We start from the raw sequence: 20,618 nt of genomic DNA on the forward strand, positions 1-20,618 counted from the left end.
CATCACACACTCCCGGGGTCAGACACAGAGTGAATCCCCCTCCACACCGTCCCATCACACACTCCCGGGGTCAGACACAGAGTGAATCCCCCTCCACACCGTCCCATCACACACTCCCAGAGTCAGACACAAACGCCGAGCAGCTACCTTGCTGGAAATCTGTCCGCCCACACCCTCGGATGAGGAGGGCGTCTCCGGTGAAGGCCATGGACTCATCGCTCAGGACAAAGGTGAGACACCCATCGGTATGTCCGGGGGTTGAGCGAGCATTCAGGTGCTGAGTGTGAGGAGGAATCATGGACAGAGAAATAACTGAATTCAAATTGACCCTTCCCTCCTTACAACCCACCACAGAGATCCCTCCTCCCACCCAGAGATCCATCCTCACCCACAGAGATCCCTCCTCACCCACAGAGATCCCTCCTCACCCACAATCCCTCCTCACCCACAGAGATCCCTCCTCACCCACAGAGATCCCTCCTCACCCAGAGATCCCTCCTCACCCACAGAGATCCCTCCTCACCCACAGAGATCCCTCCTCACCCACAATCCCTCCTCACCCACAGAGATCCCTCCTCACCCAGAGATCCCTCCTCACCCACAATCCCTCCTCACCCACAGAGATCCCTCCTCACCCAGAGATCCCTCCTCCCACCCAGAGATCCATCCTCACCCACAGAGATCTCCCCTCACCCACAGAGATCCCTACTCCCACCCAGAGATCCATCCTCACCCACAGAGATCCCTCCTCACCCACAGAGATCCCTCCTCCCACCCAGAGATCCATCCTCACCCAAAGAGATCCCTCCTCTCCCACAGAGATCCCTCCTCCCACCCAGAGATCCATCCTCACCCACAGAGATCCCTCCTCACCCACAGAGATCCCTCCTCCCACCCAGAGATCCATCCTCACCCACAGAGATCCCTCCTCACCCACAGAGATCCCTCCTCACCCACAGAGATCCCTCCTCACCCACAGAGATCCCTCCTCACCCACTGTACTCCCTCCTCACCCAGAGATCCCTCCTCACCCAGAGATCCCTCCTCACCCAGAGTTCCATCCTCACCCACAGAGATCCCTCCTCACCCACAGAGATCTCTCCTCCCACCCACTGTACTCCCTCCTCACCCAGAGATCCCTCCTCACCCACAGAGATTCCTCCTCACCCACAATCCCTCCTCCCACCCAGAGATCCCTCCTCATCCACAGAGATCCCTCCTCACCCACAATCCATCCTCACCCACAGAGAACCCTCCTCACCCACAGAGATCCCTCCTCACCCACAATCCCTCCTCCCACCCAGAGAACCCTCACCCACAGAGATCCCTCCTCACCCACAGTGATCCCTCCTCACCCACAGAGATCCCTCCTCACCCACAATCCTCCCACCCAGAGTACCCTCACCCACAGAGATCACTCCTCCCACCCAGAGAACCCTCCTCACCCACAGAGATCTCTCCTCCCACCCACTGTACTCCCTCCTCACCCAGAGATCCCTCCTCACCCACAGAGATTCCTCCTCACCCACAATCCCTCCTCCCACCCAGAGATTCCTCCTCACCCACAGAGATCCCTCCTCACCCACAATCCCTCCTCACCCAGAGATCCCTCCTCATCCACAGAGATCCCTCCTCACCCAGAGATCCCTCCTCCCAACCAGAGAACCCTCCTCACCCAGAGATCCCTCCTCCCACAGAGATCCCTCCTCACCCACAATCCATCCTCACCCACAGAGAACCCTCCTCACCCACAGAGATCCCTCCTCACCCACAATCCCTCCTCCCACCCAGAGAACCCTCACCCACAGAGATCCCTCCTCACCCACAGTGATCCCTCCTCACCCACAGAGATCCCTCCTCACCCACAATCCTCCCACCCAGAGTACCCTCACCCACAGAGATCACTCCTCCCACCCAGAGAACCCTCCTCACCCACAGAGATCCCTCCTCCCACCCAGAACCCTCCTCACAGAGATCCCTCACCCACAATCCCTCCTCACCCAGAGATCCCTCACCCACAATCCCTCCTCACCCAGAGGTCCCTCACCCACAATCCCTCCTCCCAACCAGAGATCCCTCCTCACCCACAGAGATCCCTCCTCACACAGAGATCCCTCCTCACCCACAGAGAACCCTCCTCACCCACAGAGATCACTCCTCCCACCCAGAGAACCCTCCTCACACAGAGATCCCTCACCCACAATCCCTCCTCACCCACAATCCTCCCACCCAGAGAACCCTCCTCACCCACGGAGATCCCTGGTCACCCAGAGATCCCTCACCCACAATCCCTCCTCCCACCCAGAGAACCCTCCTCACCCACAGAGATCCCTCCTCCCAACCAGAGAACCCTCACCCATAAAGATCCCTCCTCACACAGAGATCCCTCCTCACCCAGAGATCCCTCCCACCCAGAGAACCTCACCCACATAGATCACTCCTCCCACCCAGAGATCCCTCCTCACCCAGAGATCCCTCCTCCCACCCAGAGAACACTCCTCACCCATAAAGATTCCTCCTCACCCAGAGATCCCTCCTCCCACCCAGAGAACACTCCTCACCCATAAAGATTCCTCCTCACCCAGAGATCCCTCCTCACCCACAATCCCTCCTCCCACCCAGAGAACCCTCCTCACACAGAGATCCCTCCTCACCCAGAGATCCCTCCTCACCCAGAGATCCCTCCTCCCACCCAGAGAACACTCCTCACCCATAAAGATTCCTCCTCACCCAGAGATCCCTCCTCACCCAGAGATCCCTCCTCCCACCCAGAGAACACTCCTCACCCATAAAGATTCCTCCTCACCCAGAGATCCCTCCTCACCCAGAGATCCCTCCTCCCACCCAGAGAACACTCCTCACCCATAAAGATTCCTCCTCACCCAGAGATCCCTCCTCACCCACAATCCCTCCTCCCACCCAGAGAACCCTCCTCACACAGAGATCCCTCCTCACCCAGAGTTCCCTCCTCACCCACAGAGATCACTCCTCCCACCCAGAGAACCCTCCTCACCCACAGAGATCCCTCCTCTCACTCAGAGATCCCTCCTCACCCATAAAGATCCCTCCTCACCCAGATATCCCTCCTTCCACCCAGAGATCCCTCCTCACCCATAAAGATCCCTCCTCACCCAGATATCCCTCCCACCCAGAGATCCCTCCTCACCCACAATCCCTCCTCCCAACCAGAGAACCCTCCTCACCCATAAAGATCCCTCCTCACCCAGAGATCACTCCTCCCACCCAGTGAACCCTCCTTACCCAGAGATCCCTCCTCCCACCCAGATATCCCTCCTCACCCATAAAGATCCCTCCTCACCCAGAGATCCCTCCTCCCACCCAGATCCCTCCTCCCACCCAGAGATCCCTCCTCCCACCCAGAGAACCCTCCACCCAGAGATCCCTCCTCCCACCCAGAGATCCCTCCTCACCCACAATCCCTCCTCCCACTCAGAGATCCCTCCTCACCCACAATCCCTCCTCCCACCCAGAGAACCCTCCTCACCCATAAAGATCCCTCCTCACCCAGAGATCCCTCCTCACCCAGATCCCTCCTCACCCATAAAGATCCCTCCTCACCCACAGAGATCACTCCTCCCACCCAGAGAACCCTCCTCCCACCCAGATATCCCTCCTCACCCACAGAGATCCCTCCTCCCACCCAGAGAACCCTCCACCCAGAGATCCCTCCTCACCCACAGAGATCCCTCCTCACCCAGAGAACCCTCCTCACCCACAGAGATCCCTCCTCACCCACAGAGATCCCTCCTCACCCACAGAGATCCCTCCTCACCCACAGAGATCCCTCCTCACCCACAGAGATCCCTCCTCACCCAGAGAACCCTCCTCACCCACAGAGATCCCTCCTCACCCAGAGAACCCTCACCCACAGAGATCCCTCCTCACCCAGAGAACCCTCCTCACCCACAGAGATCCCTCCTCACCCAGAGAACCCTCCATCGACCCAGAGATCCCTCCTCACCCAGAGAACCCTCCTCACCCACAGAGAACCCTCCTCACCCAGAGAACCCTCCATCGACCCAGAGATCCCTCCTTCCACCCAGAGATCCCTCCTCCCACCCAGAGAACCCTCCTCACCCAGAGATCCCTCCTCACCCACAGAGATCCCTCCTCCCACCCAGAGATCCCTCCTCCCACCCACTGTACTCCCTCCTCACCCAGCACTCCTTCCCCGAAGCACAGCAATCCCTCCTCACTACTCACGAACTTCCCGAAGTTGATGGTGTCTCCTTCGCTGACGTGGATGTCTGCTACGGCCCCACTGTCCTTGGAAATAACACTGCGACAGCCCGGAATGATGGATTTGAGGAGACCGCTCCCGGTCACATGGTCCGCGTGGCAGTGCGTATTGACTAAGTGTAACACAACCGCGATGAAGGTTCACATACTCTCCAAGCAGGGCAGTTCACAACAGATCAAACACCCCTCTATCTGCCTCTCCTCCACTCTAACCGTAACTTCCTATGGCCCATGCACAATGAATTTCTGTGGGAGCAGTGTGTGATGGGATGGTCTGGAGGGAACTTCACTCTGTGTCTGACCCTAAAAGTCTGTGATGGGACGGTGTGGAGGGAGATTCACTCTGTGTCTGACCCCGGGAGTCTGTGATGGGACGGTGTGGAGGGAGATTCACTCTGTGACTGACCCTGGGAGAGTGTGATGGGACAGTGTGGAGGGAGATTCACTCTGTATCTGACCCCGGGAGTGTGTGATGGGACGGTATGGAGGGATCTTCACACAGATTCTGACCCCGGGAGTGTGTGATGGGACGGTGTGGAGGGAGATTCACTCTGTGTCTGACCCTGGGAGTGTGTGATGGGATGGTGTGGAGGGAGATTCACTCTGTGTCTGACCCTGGGAGTGTGTGATGGGACGGTGTGGAGGGAGATTCACTCTGTGTCTGACCCTGGGAGTGTGTGATGGGACGGTGTGGAGGGAGATTCACTCTGTGTCTGACCCTGGGAGTGTGTGATGGGACGGTGTGGAGGGAGATTCACACTGTGTCTGACTCCGGGAGTGTGTGATGGGACGGTGTGGAGGGAGATTCACTCTGTCTCTGACCATGGGAGTGTGTGATGGGACGGTGTGGAGGAAGATTCACTCTGTGTCTGACCCTGGGAGTGTGTGATGGGACAGTGTGGAGGGAGATTCACTGTGTCTGACCCTGGGAGTGTGTGATGGGACAGTGTGGAGGGAGATTCACTGTGTCTGACGCTGGGAGTGTGTGATGGGACGGGGTGGAGAGAACTTCACTCTGTGTCTGACCCTGGAAGTGTGTGATGGGACAGTGTGGAGGGAGATTCACTCTGTGTCTGACTCTGGGAGTGTGTGATGGGACGGTGTGAAGGGAGATTCACTCTGTGTCTGACCCTGGGAGTGTGTGATGGGACGGTGTGGAGGGAACTTCACTCTGTGTCTGACCCTGGGAGTATTTGATGGGACAGTGTGGAGGGATCTTCACACTGATTCTGACCCCGGGAGTGTGTGATGGGACGGTGTGGAGGGAGATTCTCTCTGTGTCTGACCCCGGGAGTGTGTGATGGGACGGTGTGGAGGGAGATTCACTCTGTGTCTGAGCCTGGGAGTGTGTGATGGGACGGTGTGGAGGGAGATTCACTCTGTGACTGACCCAGTGAGAGTGTGATGGGATGGTGTGGAGGGAGATTCACTCTGTGTCTGACCCCGGGAGTGTGTGATGGGACGGTTTGGAGGGATCTTCACACTGATTCTGACCCCGGGAGTGTGTGATGGGACGGTGTGGAGGGAGATTCACTCTGTGTCTGACCCTAGGAGAGTGTGATGGGACAGTGTGGAGGGAGATTCACTCTGTGTCTGACCCCGGAAGTGTGTGATGGGACGGTGTGGAGGGAGATTCACTCTGTGTCTGACCCCGGGAGTGTGTGATGGGACGGTGTGGAGGGAGATTCACTCTGTGTCTGATGGTGTGGAGAGAGCACCATTTCTGCCTGACTGAGGAATTGTGTGATAGGGTCATACCTGCATAAAGAAGCTTTAAGCCGAGCTCCTGAATTAACTTTGAGTCCCTGCTGACTTCCTCCAGAACAGGGTCGATGATGATGGCGTCCCTGCTCTGCGCATCTGCCAGAAGGTAGGTGTAGGTGGAGCTAATTTTCTCAAACAACTGGGCAAACGAGACATGGGGAGAAAGGCGGTCAGGACACAAGAAAGTCTACTGAATTTGTAAATAATGAATGCTGCAGACAGCATTCTGGAGGAACTGAATCCTTCTGTAGAGACTTTAATAAACACTGGCTGTTTGACCCACATGGAGGCTATTATTGGTGATGATTATCTGCATGTGTGTAGATGAGAGAGAATCCATCAAGCATAGACCAAACCTTCCTATAAAATGCAATGATTAACCAGAGGAATATTCATCAAATGGCACTTCGCTTTCAGCGTGGGGGTAAAGGGCACTGCAGAGAAAGGGAGGGTGCCTGCGAAATAAATATCTCTACTTGCTCTTTCTCTCCAGATCGGGGCGGTGGGGAATGAGGGAAGAGCAGTAGGTGGTGGGGATTGAGGGAAGAGCAGTAGGTGGTGGGGAATGAGGGAAGAGCAGTCGGTGGTGGGGATTGAGGGAAGAGCAGTCGGTGGTGGGGAATGAGGGAAGAGCAGTCGGTGGTGGGGAATGAGGGAAGAGCAGTCGGTGGTGGGGAATGAGGGAAGAGCAGTCGGTGGTGGGGAATGAGGGAAGAGCAGTCGGTGGTGGGGATTGAGGGAAGAGCAGTCGGTGGTGGGGATTGAGGGAAGAGCAGTAGGTGGTGGGGAATGAGGGAAGAGCAGTAGGTGGTGGGGAATGAGGGAAGAGCAGTCGGTGGTGGGGAATGAGGGAAGAGCAGTCGGTGGTGGGGAATGAAGGAAGAGCAGTAGGTGGTGGGGAATGAGGGAAGAGCAGTAGGTGGTGGGGAATGAGGGAAGAGCAGTAGGTGGTGGGGAATGAGGGAAGAGCAGCAGGTGGTGGGGAATGAGGGAAGAGCAGTCGGTGATGGGGAATGAGGGAAGAGCAGTCGGTGGTGGGGAATGAGGGAAGAGCAGTAGGTGGTGGGGAATGAGGGAAGAGCAGTCGGTGGTGGGGAATGAGGGAAGAGCAGTCGGTGGTGGGGAATGAGGGAAGCGCAGTAGGTGGTGGGGAATGAGGGAAGAGCAGTCGGTAATGGGGAATGAGGGAAGAGCAGTAGGTGGTGGGGAATGAGGGAAGAGCAGTCGGTGATGGGGAATGAGGGAAGAGCAGTCGGTGATGGGGAATGAGGGAAGAGCAGTAGGTGGTGGGGAATGAGGGAAGAGCAGTAGGTGATGGGGAATGAGGGAAGAGCAGTCAGTGGTGGGGAATGAGGGAAGAGCAGTAGGTGATGGGGAATGAGGGAAGAGCAGTCGGTGGTGAGGAATGAGGGAAGAGCAGTAGGTGGTGGGGAATGAGGGAAGAGCAGTCGGTGGTGGGGAATGAGGGAAGAGCAGTAGGTGGTGGGGAATGAGGGAAGAGCAGTCGGTGGTGGGGAATGAGGGAAGAGCAGTAGGTGATGGGGAATGAGGGAAGAGCAGTCGGTGGTGAGGAATGAGGGAAGAGCAGTAGGTGATGGGGAATGAGGGAAGAGCAGTCGGTGGTGGGGATTGAGAGAAGAGCAGTCGGTGGTGGGGAATGAGGGAAGAGCAGTCGGTGATGGGGAATGAGGGAAGAGCAGTAGGTGGTGGGGAATGAGGGAAGAGCAGTCGGTGGTGGGGAATGAGGGAAGAGCAGTCGGTGATGGGGAATGAGGGAAGAGCAGTCGGTGGTGGGGAATGAGGGAAGAGCAGTCGGTGGTGGGGAATGAGGGAAGAGCAGTCGGTGGTGGGGAATGAGGGAAGAGCAGTAGGTGGTGGGGAATGAGGGAAGAGCAGTCGGTGGTGGGGAATGAGGGAAGAGCAGAAGGTGATGGGGAATGAGGGAAGAGCAGTCGGTGGTGAGGAATGAGGGAAGAGCAGTAGGTGATGGGGAATGAGGGAAGAGCAGTCGGTGGTGGGGATTGAGAGAAGAGCAGTCGGTGGTGGGGAATGAGGGAAGAGCAGTCGGTGATGGGGAATGAGGGAAGAGCAGTAGGTGGTGGGGAATGAGGGAAGAGCAGTCGGTGGTGGGGATTGAGGGAAGAGCAGTCGGTGATGATGAATGAGGGAAGAGCAATAGGTGGTGGGGAATGAGGGAAGTGCAGTCGGTGGTGGGGAATGAGGGAAGAGCAGTCGGTGATGGGGAATGAGGGAAGAGCAGTCGGTGGTGGGGATTGAGAGAAGAGCAGTCGGTGGTGGGGAATGAGGGAAGAGCAGTAGGTGGTGGGGAATGAGGGAAGAGCAGTCGGTGATGGGGAATGAGGGAAGAGCAGTAGGTGGTGGGGAATGAGGGAAGAGCAGTCGGTGATGGGGAATGAGGGAAGAGCAGTAGGTGGTGGGGAATGAGGGAAGAGCAGTCGGTGGTGGGGAATGAGGGAAGAGCAGAAGGTGATGGGGAATGAGGGAAGAGCAGTCGGTGGTGAGGAATGAGGGAAGAGCAGTAGGTGATGGGGAATGAGGGAAGAGCAGTCGGTGGTGGGGATTGAGAGAAGAGCAGTCGGTGGTGGGGAATGAGGGAAGAGCAGTCGGTGATGGGGAATGAGGGAAGAGCAGTAGGTGGTGGGGAATGAGGGAAGAGCAGTCGGTGGTGGGGATTGAGGGAAGAGCAGTCGGTGATGATGAATGAGGGAAGAGCAATAGGTGGTGGGGAATGAGGGAAGTGCAGTCGGTGGTGGGGAATGAGGGAAGAGCAGTCGGTGATGGGGAATGAGGGAAGAGCAGTCGGTGGTGGGGATTGAGAGAAGAGCAGTCGGTGGTGGGGAATGAGGGAAGAGCAGTAGGTGGTGGGGAATGAGGGAAGAGCAGTCGGTGATGGGGAATGAGGGAAGAGCAGTAGGTGGTGGGGAATGAGGGAAGAGCAGTCGGTGGTGGGGATTGAGGGAAGAGCAGTCGGTGATGATGAATGAGGGAAGAGCAGTAGGTGGTGGGGAATGAGGGAAGTGCAGTCGGTGGTGGGGAATGAGGGAAGAGCAGTCGGTGATGGGGAATGAGGGAAGAGCAGTCGGTGGTGGGGATTGAGAGAAGAGCAGTCGGTGGTGGGGAATGAGGGAAGAGCAGTAGGTGGTGGGGAATGAGGGAAGAGCAGTCGGTGGTGGGGAATGAGGGAAGAGCAGTAGGTGGTGGGGAATGAGGGAAGAGCAGTCGGTGATGGGGAATGAGGGAAGAGCAGTCGGTGGTGGGGAATGAGGGAAGAGCAGTCGGTGATGGGGAATGAGGGAAGAGCAGTCGGTGGTGAGGATTGAGGGAAGAGCAGTAGGTGGTGGGGATTGAGGGAAGAGCAGTCGGTGGTGGGGAATGAGGGAAGAGCAGTAGGTGGTGGGGAATGAGGGAAGAGCAGTAGGTGGTGGGGAATGAGGGAAGAGCAGTAGGTGGTGGGGAATGAGGGAAGAGCAGTCGGTGGTGGGGAATGAGGGAAGAGCAGTAGGTGGTGCGGAATGAGGGAAGAGCAGTCGGTGGTGGGGAATGAGGGCAGAGCAGTTGGTGGTGGGGAATGAGGGAAGAGCAGTCGGTGGTGGGGAATGAGGGAAGAGCAGTCGGTGGTGGGGAATGAGGGAAGAGCAGTCGGTGGTGGGGAATGAGCGAAGAGCAGTCGGTAGTGGGGAATGAGGGAAGAGCAGTCGGTGGTGGGGATTGAGAGAAGAGCAGTCGGTGGTGGGGAATGAGGGAAGAGCAGTAGGTGGTGGGGAATGAGGGAAGAGCAGTAGGTGGTGGGGAATGAGGGAAGAGCAGTCGGTGGTGGGGAATGAGGGAAGAGCAGTAGGTGGTGGGAAATGAGGGAAGAGCAGTAGGTGGTGGGGAATGAGGGAAGAGCAGTAGGTGGTGGGGAATGAGGGAAGAGCAGTCGGTGGTGGGGAATGAGGGAAGAGCAGTAGGTGGTGGGGTATGAGGGAAGAGCAGTCGGTGGTGGGGAATGAGGGAAGAGCAGTCGGTGGTGGGGAATGAGCGAAGAGCAGTCGGTAGTGGGGAATGAGGGAAGAGCAGTCGGTGGTGGGGATTGAGAGAAGAGCAGTCGGTGGTGGGGAATGAGGGAAGAGCAGTAGGTGGTGGGGAATGAGGGAAGAGCAGTCGGTGGTGGGGAATGAGGGAAGAGCAGTAGGTGGTGGGAAATGAGGGAAGAGCAGTAGGTGGTGGGGAATGAGGGAAGAGCAGTAGGTGGTGGGGAATGAGGGAAGAGCAGTCGGTGGTGGGGAATGAGGGAAGAGCAGTAGGTGGTGGGGAATGAGGGAAGAGCAGTCGGTGGTGGGGAATGAGGGAAGAGCAGTCGGTGAAGGGGAATGAGGGAAGAGCAGTCGGTGAAGGGGAATGAGGGAAGAGCAGTAGGTGGTGGGGAATGAGGGAAGAGCAGTCGGTGGTGGGGAATGAGGGAAGAGCAGTCGGTGGTGGGGATTGAGGGAAGAGCAGTCGGTGGTGGGGAATGAGGGAAGAGCAGTACGTGATGGGGAATGAGGGAAGAGCAGTCGGTGGTGGGGAATGAGGGAAGAGCAGTAGGTGATGGGGAATGAGGGAAGAGCAGTCGGTGGTGGGGAATGAGGGAAGAGCAGTCGGTGGTGGGGAATGAGGGAAGAGCAGTCGGTGGTGGGGAATGAGGGAAGAGCAGTCGGTGGTGGGGAATGAGGGAAGAGCAGTAGGTGATGGGGAATGAGGGAAAAGCAGTCGGTGGTGGGGAATGAGGGAAGAGCAGTCGGTGGTGGGGATTGAGGGAAGAGCAGTCGGTGGTGGGGAATGAGGGAAGAGCAGTCGGTGGTGGGGAATGAGGGAAGAGCAGTCGGTGGTGGGGAATGAGGGAAGAGCAGTAGGTGATGGGGAATGAGGGAAAAGCAGTCGGTGGTGGGGACTGAGGGAAGAGCAGTAGGTGGCGGGGACTGAGGGAAGAGCAGTAGGTGGCGGGGAATGAGGGAAGAGCAGTCGGTGGCGGGGAATGAGGGAAGAGCAGTCGGTGGTGGGGAATGAGGGAAGAGCAGTCGGTGGTGGGGAATGAGGGAAGAGCAGTAGGTGGTGGGGAATGAGGGAAGAGCAGTAGGTGGTGGGGAATGAGGGAAGAGCAGTCGGTGATGGGGAATGAGGGAAGAGCAGTCGGTGGTGGGGAATGAGGGAAGAGCAGTAGGTGGTGGGGAATGAGGGAAGAGCAGTCGGTGGTGAGGAATGAGGGAAGAGCAGTAGGTGGTGGGGAATGAGGGAAGAGCAGTCGGTGAAGGGGAATGAGGGAAGAGCAGTCGGTGGTGGGGATTAAGGGAAGAGCAGTAGGTGGTGGGGAATGAGGGAAGAGCAGTCGGTGGTGGGGAATGAGGGAAGAGCAGTAGGTGGTGGGGAATGAGGGAAGAGCAGTAGGTGGTGGGGAATGAGGGAAGAGCAGTCGGTGGTGGGGAATGAGGGAAGAGCAGTCGGTGATGGGGAATGAGGGAAGAGCAGTCTGTGATGGGGAATGAGGGAAGAGCAGTCGGTGGTGGGGAATGAGGGAAGAGCAGTCGGTGATGGGGAATGAGGGAAGAGCAGTCGGTGGTGGGGAATGAGGGAAGAGCAGTAGGTGGTGGGGAATGAGGGAAGAGCAGTAGGTGGTGGGGAATGAGGGAAGAGCAGTCGGTGGTGGGGAATGAGGGAAGAGCAGTCGGTGGTGGGGAATGAGGGAAGAGCAGTCGGTGGTGGGGAATGAGGGAAGAGCAGTCGGTGGTGGGGAATGAGGGAAGAGCAGTCGGTGGTGGGGAATGAGGGAAGAGCAGTCGGTGAAGGGGAATGAGGGAAGAGCAGTCGGTGGTGGGGATTGAGGGAAGAGCAGTCGGTGGTGGGGAATGAGGGAAGAGCAGTAGGTGTTGGGGAATGAGGGAAGAGCAGTCGGTGGTGGGGAATGATGGAAGAGCAGTAGGTGATGGGGAATGAGGGAAGAGCAGTCGGTGGTGGGGAATGAGGGAAGAGCAGTCGGTGGTGGGGAATAAGGGAAGAGCAGTCGGTGGTGGGGAATGAGGGAAGAGCAGTCGGTGAAGGGGAATGAGGGAAGAGCAGTAGGTGGTGGGGAATCAGGGAAGAGCAGTCGGTGGTGGGGATTGAGGGAAGAGCAGTAGGTGGTGGGGAATGAGGGAAGAGCAGTAGGTGGTGGGGAATGAGGGAAGAGCAGTCGGTGGTGGGGAATGAGGGAAGAGCAGTCGGTGGTGGGGATTGAGGGAAGAGCAGTCGGTGGTGGGGAATGAGGGAAGAGCAGTCGGTGATGGGGAATGAGGGAAAAGCAGTCGGTGGTGGGTAATGAGGGAAGAGCAGTCGGTGGTGGGGAATGAGGGAAGAGCAGTAGGTGGTGGGGAATGAGGGAAGAGCAGTCGGTGAAGGGCAATGAGGGAAGAGCAGTAGGTGGTGGGGAATGAGGGAAGAGCAGTCGGTGGTGGGGAATGAGGGAAGAGCAGTCGGTGGTGGGGATTGAGGGAAGAGCAGTCGGTGGTGGGGAATGAGGGAAGAGCAGTAGGTGATGGGGAATGAGGGAAGAGCAGTCGGTGGTGGGGAATGAGGGAAGAGCAGTAGGTGATGGGGAATGAGGGAAGAGCAGTCGGTGGTGGGGAATGAGGGAAGAGCAGTAGGTGATGGGGAATGAGGGAAGAGCAGTCGGTGGAGGGGATTGAGGGAAGAGCAGTCGGTGGTGGGGATTGAGAGAAGAGCAGTAGGTGATGGGGAATGAGGGAAGAGCAGTCGGTGGTGGGGATTGAGGGAAGAGCAGTCGGTGGTGGGGATTGAGAGAAGAGCAGTCGGTGGTGGGGAATGAGGGAAGAGCAGTCGGTGGTGGGGAATGAGGGAAGAGCAGTCGGTGGTGGGGAATGAGGGAAGAGCAGTCGGTGGTGGGGAATGAGGGAAGAGCAGTCGGTGGTGGGGAATGAGGGAAGAGCAGTAGGTGGTGGGGAATGAGGGAAGAGCAGTCGGTGGTGAGGAATGAGGGAAGAGCAGTAGGTGGTGGGGAATGAGGGAAGAGCAGTCGGTGAAGGGGAATGAGGGAAGAGCAGTCGGTGGTGGGGATTAAGGGAAGAGCAGTCGGTGGTGGGGAATGAGGGAAGAGCAGTCGGTGATGGGGAATGAGGGAAGAGCAGTCGGTGATGGGGAATGAGGGAACAGCAGTAGGTGGTGGGGAATGAGGGAAGAGCAGTCGGTGATGGGGAATGAGGGAAGAGCAATCGGTGGTGGGGAATGAGGGAAGAGCAGTCGGTGGTGGGGAATGAGGGAAGAGCAGTCGGTGGTGGGGAATGAGGGAAGAGCAGTCGGTGATGGGGAATGAGGGAAGAGCAGTCGGTGATGGGGAATGAGGGAAGAGCAGTCGGTGGTGGGGAATGAGGGAAGAGCAGTAGGTGGTGGGGAATGAGGGAAGAGCAGTCGGTGGTGGGGAATGAGGGAAGAGCAGTAGGTGGTGGGGAATGAGGGAAGAGCAGTCGGTGGTGGGGAATGAGGGAAGAGCAGTCGGTGAAGGGGAATGAGGGAAGAGCAGTCGGTGAAGGGGAATGAGGGAAGAGCAGTAGGTGGTGGGGAATGAGGGAAGAGCAGTAGGTGGTGGGGAATGAGGGAAGAGCAGTCGGTGAAGGGGAATGAGGGAAGAGCAGTATGTGGTGGGGAATGAGGGAAGAGCAGTCGGTGGTGGGGAATGAGGGAAGAGCAGTCGGTGGTGGGGATTGAGGGAAGAGCAGTCGGTGGTGGGGAATGAGGGAAGAGCAGTAGGTGATGGGGAATGAGGGAAGAGCAATCGGTGGTGGGGAATGAGGGAAGAGCAGTAGGTGATGGGGAATGAGGGAAGAGCAGTCGGTGGTGGGGAATGAGGGAAGAGCAGTCGGTGGTGGGGAATGAGGGAAGAGCAGTCGGTGGTGGGGAATGAGGGAAGAGCAGTCGGTGGTGGGGAATGAGGGAAGAGCAGTCGGTGATGGGGAATGAGGGAAGAGCAGTCGGTGGTGAGGATTGAGGGAAGAGCAGTAGGTGGTGGGGATTGAGGGAAGAGCAGTCGGTGGTGGGGAATGAGGGAAGAGCAGTAGGTGGTGGGGAATGAGGGAAGAGCAGTAGGTGGTGGGGAATGAGGGAAGAGCAGTCGGTGGTGGGGAATGAGGGAAGAGCAGTAGGTGGTGGGGAATGAGGGAAGAGCAGTCGGTGGTGGGGAATGAGGGCAGAGCAGTCGGTGGTGGGGAATGAGGGAAGAGCAGTCGGTGGTGGGGAATGAGGGAAGAGCAGTCGGTGGTGGGGAATGAGGGAAGAGCAGTCGGTGGTGGGGAATGAGCGAAGAGCAGTCGGTAGTGGGGAATGAGGGAAGAGCAGTCGGTGGTGGGGATTGAGAGAAGAGCAGTCGGTGGTGGGGAATGAGGGAAGAGCAGTAGGTGGTGGGGAATGAGGGAAGAGCAGTCGGTGGTGGGGAATGAGGGAAGAGCAGTAGGTGGTGGGAAATGAGGGAAGAGCAGTAGGTGGTGGGGAATGAGGGAAGAGCAGTCGGTGGTGGGGATTGAGGGAAGAGCAGTAGGTGGTGGGGATTGAGGGAAGAGCAGTCGGTGGTGGGGAATGAGGGAAGAGCAGTAGGTGGTGGGGAATGAGGGAAGCAGTAGGTGGTGGGGAATGAGGGAAGAGCAGTCGGTGGTGGGGAATGAGGGAAGAGCAGTAGGTGGTGGGGAATGAGGGAAGAGCAGTAGGTGGTGGGGAATGAGGGAAGAGCAGTCGGTGGTGGGGAATGAGGGAAGAGCAGTAGGTGGTGGGGAATGAGGGAAGAGCAGTCGGTGGTGGGGAATGAGGGAAGAGCAGTAGGTGGTGGGGAATGAGGGAAGAGCAGTCGGTGGTGGGGAATGTGGGAAGAGCAGTCGATGAAGGGGAATGAGGGAAGAGCAGTCGGTGAAGGGGAATGAGGGAAGAGCAGTAGGTGGTGGGGAATGAGGGAAGAGCGGTCGGTGGTGGGGAATGAGGGAAGAGCAGTCGGTGGTGGGGAATGAGGGAAGAGCAGTAGGTGATGGGGAATGAGGGAAGAGCAGTCGGTGGTGGGGAATGAGGGAAGAGCAGTAGGTGATGGGGAATGAGGGAAGAGCAGTCGGTGGTGGGGAATGAGGGAAGAGCAGTCGGTGGTGGGGAATGAGGGAAGAGCAGTCGGTGGTGGGGAATGAGGGAAGAGCAGTAGGTGATGGGGAATGAGGGAAAAGCAGTCGGTGGTGGGGAATGAGGGAAGAGCAGTCGGTGGTGGGGATTGAGGGAAGAGCAGTCGGTGGTGGGGAATGAGGGAAGAGCAGTCGGTGGTGGGGAATGAGGGAAGAGCAGTCGGTGATGGGGAATGAGGGAAGAGCAGTCGGTGGTGGGGAATGAGGGAAAAGCAGTAGGTGGCGGGGAATGAGGGAAGAGCAGTAGGTGGCGGGGAATGAGGGAAGAGCAGTCGGTGGTGGGGAATGAGGGAAGAGCAGTCGGTGGTGGGGAATGAGGGAAGAGCAGTCGGTGGTGGGGAATGAGGGAAGAGCAGTAGGTGGTGGGGAATGAGGGAAGAGCAGTAGGTGGTGGGGAATGAGGGAAGAGCAGTCGGTGGTGGGGAATGAGGGAAGAGCAGTCGGTGGTGGGGAATGAGGGAAGAGCAGTAGGTGGTGGGGAATGAGGGAAGAGCAGTCGGTGGTGAGGAATGAGGGAAGAGCAGTAGGTGATGGGGAATGAGGGAAGAGCAGTCGGTGAAGGGGAATGAGGGAAGAGCAGTCGGTGGTGGGGAATGAGGGAAGAGCAGTAGGTGGTGGGGAATGAGGGAAGAGCAGTAGGTGGTGGGGAATGAGGGAAGAGCAGTAGGTGGTGGGGAATGAGGGAAGAGCAGTAGGTGGTGGGGAATGAGGGAAGAGCAGTCGGTGGTGGGGAATGAGGGAAGAGCAGTCGGTGATGGGGAATGAGGGAAGAGCAGTCGGTGATGGGGAATGAGGGAAGAGCAGTCGGTGGTGGGGAATGAGGGAAGAGCAGTCGGTGATGGGGAATGAGGGAAGAGCAGTCGGTGGTGGGGAATGAGGGAAGAGCAGTAGGTGGTGGGGAATGAGGGAAGAGCAGTAGGTGGTGGGGAATGAGGGAAGAGCAGTCGGTGGTGGGGAATGAGGGAAGAGCAGTCGGTGGTGGGGAATGAGGGAAGAGCAGTCGGTGGTGGGGAATGAGGGAAGAGCAGTCGGTGGTGGGGAATGAGGGAAGAGCAGTCGGTGGTGGGGAATGAGGGAAGAGCAGTCGGTGAAGGGGAATGAGGGAAGAGCAGTCGGTGGTGGGGATTGAGGGAAGAGCAGTAGGTGGTGGGGAATGAGGGAAGAGCAGTAGGTGGTGGGGAATGAGGGAAGAGCAGTAGGTGGTGGGGAATGAGGGAAGAGCAGTAGGTGATGGGGAATGAGGGAAGAGCAGTAGGTGATGGGGAATGAGGGAAGAGCAGTCGGTGGTGGGGAATAAGGGAAGAGCAGTCGGTGGTGGGGAATGAGGGAAGAGCAGTCGGTGGTGGGGAATGAGGGAAGAGCAGTAGGTGATGGGGAATGAGGGAAGAGCAGTCGGTGGTGGGGATTGAGGGAAGAGCAGTCGGTGGTGGGGAATGAGGGAAGAGCAGTAGGTGGTGGGGAATGAGGGAAGAGCAGTAGGTGGTGGGGAATGAGGGAAGAGCAGTCGGTGGTGGGGAATGAGGGAAGAGCAGTCGGTGGTGGGGATTGAGGGAAGAGCAGTCGGTGGTGGGGAATGAGGGAAGAGCAGTCGGTGGTGGGGAATGAGGGAAGAGCAGTCGGTGGTGGGGATTGAGGGAAGAGCAGTCGGTGGTGGGGAATGAGGGAAGAGCAGTAGGTGATGGGGATTGAGGGAAGAGCAGTCGGTGGTGGGGATTGAGAGAAGAGCAGTAGGTGATGGGGAATGAGGGAAGAGCAGTCGGTGGTGGGGATTGAGGGAAGAGCAGTCGGTGGTGGGGATTGAGAGAAGAGCAGTCGGTGGTGGGGAATGAGGGAAGAGCAGTCGGTGGTGGGGAATGAGGGAAGAGCAGTAGGTGATGGGGAATGAGGGAAGAGCAGTAGGTGGTGGGGAATGAGGGAAGAGCAGTCGGTGGAGGGGAATGAGGGAAGAGCAGTAGGTGGTGGGGAATGAGGGAAGACCAGTCGGTGGTGGGGAATGAGGGAAGAGCAGTCGGTGGTGGGGATTGAGGGAAGAGCAGTCGGAGGTGGGGAATGAGGGAAGAGCAGTAGGTGATGGGGAATGAGGGAAGAGCAGTCGGTGGTGGGGATTGAGGGAAGAGCAGTCGGTGGTGGGGATTGAGAGAAGAGCAGTCGGTGGTGGGGAATGAGGGAAGAGCAGTCGGTGGTGGGGAATGAGGGAAGAGCAGTCGGTGGTGGGGAATGAGGGAAGAGCAGTCGGTGGTGGGGAATGAGGGAAGAGCAGTAGGTGGTGGGGAATGAGGGAAGAGCAGTAGGTGGTGGGGAATGAGGGAAGAGCAGTCGGTGATGGGGAATGAGGGAAGAGCAGTCGGTGGTGGGGAATGAGGGAAGAGCAGTAGGTGGTGGGGAATGAGGGAAGAGCAGTCGGTGGTGAGGAATGAGGGAAGAGCAGTAGGTGATGGGGAATGAGGGAAGAGCAGTCGGTGAAGGGGAATGAGGGAAGAGCAGTCGGTGGTGGGGAATGAGGGAAGAGCAGTAGGTGGTGGGGAATGAGGGAAGAGCAGTAGGTGGTGGGGAATGAGGGAAGAGCAGTAGGTGGTGGGGAATGAGGGAAGAGCAGTAGGTGGTGGGGAATGAGGGAAGAGCAGTCGGTGGTGGGGAATGAGGGAAGAGCAGTCGGTGGTGGGGAATGAGGGAAGAGCAGTCGGTGATGGGGAATGAGGGAAGAGCAGTCGGTGGTGGGGAATGAGGGAAGAGCAGTCGGTGATGGGGACTGAGGGAAGAGCAGTCGGTGGTGGGGAATGAGGGAAGAGCAGTAGGTGGTGGGGAATGAGGGAAGAGCAGTAGGTGGTGGGGAATGAGGGAAGAGCAGTCGGTGGTGGGGAATGAGGGAAGAGCAGTCGGTGGTGGGGAATGAGGGAAGAGCAGTCGGTGGTGGGGAATGAGGGAAGAGCAGTCGGTGGTGGGGAATGAGGGAAGAGCAGTCGGTGGTGGGGAATGAGGGAAGAGCAGTCGGTGAAGGGGAATGAGGGAAGAGCAGTCGGTGGTGGGGATTGAGGGAAGAGCAGTAGGTGGTGGGGAATGAGGGAAGAGCAGTAGGTGGTGGGGAATGAGGGAAGAGCAGTAGGTGGTGGGGAATGAGGGAAGAGCAGTAGGTGATGGGGAATGAGGGAAGAGCAGTAGGTGATGGGGAATGAGGGAAGAGCAGTCGGTGGTGGGGAATAAGGGAAGAGCAGTCGGTGGTGGGGAATGAGGGAAGAGCAGTCGGTGGTGGGGAATGAGGGAAGAGCAGTAGGTGATGGGGAATGAGGGAAGAGCAGTCGGTGGTGGGGATTGAGGGAAGAGCAGTCGGTGGTGGGGAATGAGGGAAGAGCAGTAGGTGGTGGGGAATGAGGGAAGAGCAGTAGGTGGTGGGGAATGAGGGAAGAGCAGTCGGTGGTGGGGAATGAGGGAAGAGCAGTCGGTGGTGGGGATTGAGGGAAGAGCAGTCGGTGGTGGGGAATGAGGGAAGAGCAGTCGGTGGTGGGGAATGAGGGAAGAGCAGTCGGTGGTGGGGATTGAGGGAAGAGCAGTCGGTGGTGGGGAATGAGGGAAGAGCAGTAGGTGATGGGGATTGAGGGAAGAGCAGTCGGTGGTGGGGATTGAGAGAAGAGCAGTAGGTGATGGGGAATGAGGGAAGAGCAGTCGGTGGTGGGGATTGAGGGAAGAGCAGTCGGTGGTGGGGATTGAGAGAAGAGCAGTCGGTGGTGGGGAATGAGGGAAGAGCAGTCGGTGGTGGGGAATGAGGGAAGAGCAGTAGGTGATGGGGAATGAGGGAAGAGCAGTAGGTGGTGGGGAATGAGGGAAGAGCAGTCGGTGAAGGGGAATGAGGGAAGAGCAGTAGGTGGTGGGGAATGAGGGAAGAGCAGTCGGTGGTGGGGAATGAGGGAAGAGCAGTCGGTGGTGGGGATTGAGGGAAGAGCAGTCGGTGGTGGGGAATGAGGGAAGAGCAGTAGGTGATGGGGAATGAGGGAAGAGCAGTCGGTGGTGGGGATTGAGGGAAGAGCAGTCGGTGGTGGGGATTGAGAGAAGAGCAGTCGGTGGTGGGGAATGAGGGAAGAGCAGTCGGTGGTGGGGAATGAGGGAAGAGCAGTCGGTGGTGGGGAATGAGGGAAGAGCAGTCGGTGGTGGGGAATGAGGGAAGAGCAGTAGGTGGTGGGGAATGAGGGAAGAGCAGTCGGTGGTGAGGAATGAGGGAAGAGCAGTAGGTGGTGGGGAATGAGGGAAGAGCAGTCGGTGAAGGGGAATGAGGGAAGAGCAGTCGGTGGTGGGGATTAAGGGAAGAGCAGTCGGTGGTGGGGAATGAGGGAAGAGCAGTCGGTGATGGGGAATGAGGGAAGAGCAGTCGGTGATGGGGAATGAGGGAAGAGCAGTAGGTGGTGGGGAATGAGGGAAGAGCAGTCGGTGATGGGGAATGAGGGAAGAGCAGTCGGTGGTGGGGAATGAGGGAAGAGCAGTCGGTGGTGGGGAATGAGGGAAGAGCAGTCGGTGATGAGGAATGAGGGAAGAGCAGTCGGTGATGGGGAATGAGGGATGAGCAGTCGGTGGTGGGGAATGAGGGAAGAGCAGTAGGTGGTGGGGAATGAGGGAAGAGCAGTCGGTGGTGGGGAATGAGGGAAGAGCAGTAGGTGGTGGGGAATGAGGGAAGAGCAGTCGGTGGTGGGGAATGAGGGAAGAGCAGTCGGTGAAGGGGAATGAGGGAAGAGCAGTCGGTGTAGGGGAATGAGGGAAGAGCAGTAGGTGGTGGGGAATGAGGGAAGAGCAGTAGGTGGTGGGGAATGAGGGAAGAGCAGTCGGTGAAGGGGAATGAGGGAAGAGCAGTAGGTGGTGGGGAATGAGGGAAGAGCAGTCGGTGGTGGGGAATGAGGGAAGAGCAGTCGGTGGTGGGGATTGAGGGAAGAGCAGTCGGTGGTGGGGAATGAGGGAAGAGCAGTAGGTGATGGGGATTGAGGGAAGAGCAGTCGGTGGTGGGGATTGAGAGAAGAGCAGTAGGTGATGGGGAATGAGGGAAGAGCAGTCGGTGGTGGGGATTGAGGGAAGAGCAGTCGGTGGTGGGGATTGAGAGAAGAGCAGTCGGTGGTGGGGAATGAGGGAAGAGCAGTCGGTGGTGGGGAATGAGGGAAGAGCAGTCGGTGGTGGGGAATGAGGGAAGAGCAGTAGGTGGTGGGGAATGAGGGAAGAGCAGTCGGTGAAGGGGAATGAGGGAAGAGCAGTAGGTGGTGGGGAATGAGGGAAGAGCAGTCGGTGGTGGGGAATGAGGGAAGAGCAGTCGGTGGTGGGGATTGAGGGAAGAGCAGTCGGTGATGGGGAATGAGGGAAAAGCAGTCGGTGGTGGGTAATGAGGGAAGAGCAGTCGGTGGTGGGTAATGAGGGAAGAGCAGTCGGTGGTGGGGAATT

General features: G+C 57.9%; 1 protein-coding gene across 1 annotated transcript in view; it reads right to left on the reverse strand.

Moving 5' to 3' along the window:
- The window catches only part of LOC132386382 (persulfide dioxygenase ETHE1, mitochondrial-like), a 43,059-nt gene that overhangs the window by 4,572 nt on the left and 17,869 nt on the right, over window positions 1-20,618 (reverse strand). Inside the window, exons 2-4 of the mRNA XM_059958632.1 lie at window positions 6,019-6,163; window positions 4,225-4,373; window positions 148-277 (exon numbers count right to left, since the gene is read on the reverse strand). Of these exons, the coding sequence (XP_059814615.1) occupies window positions 148-277; window positions 4,225-4,373; window positions 6,019-6,163 (424 nt within the window). The remainder of the gene's footprint in view (window positions 1-147; window positions 278-4,224; window positions 4,374-6,018; window positions 6,164-20,618) is intronic.

The sequence above is a fragment of the Hypanus sabinus genome, unplaced genomic scaffold, assembly GCF_030144855.1.
Source record: "Hypanus sabinus isolate sHypSab1 unplaced genomic scaffold, sHypSab1.hap1 scaffold_1135, whole genome shotgun sequence".
NCBI classification, from domain to species: Eukaryota; Metazoa; Chordata; class Chondrichthyes; order Myliobatiformes; family Dasyatidae; genus Hypanus; species Hypanus sabinus.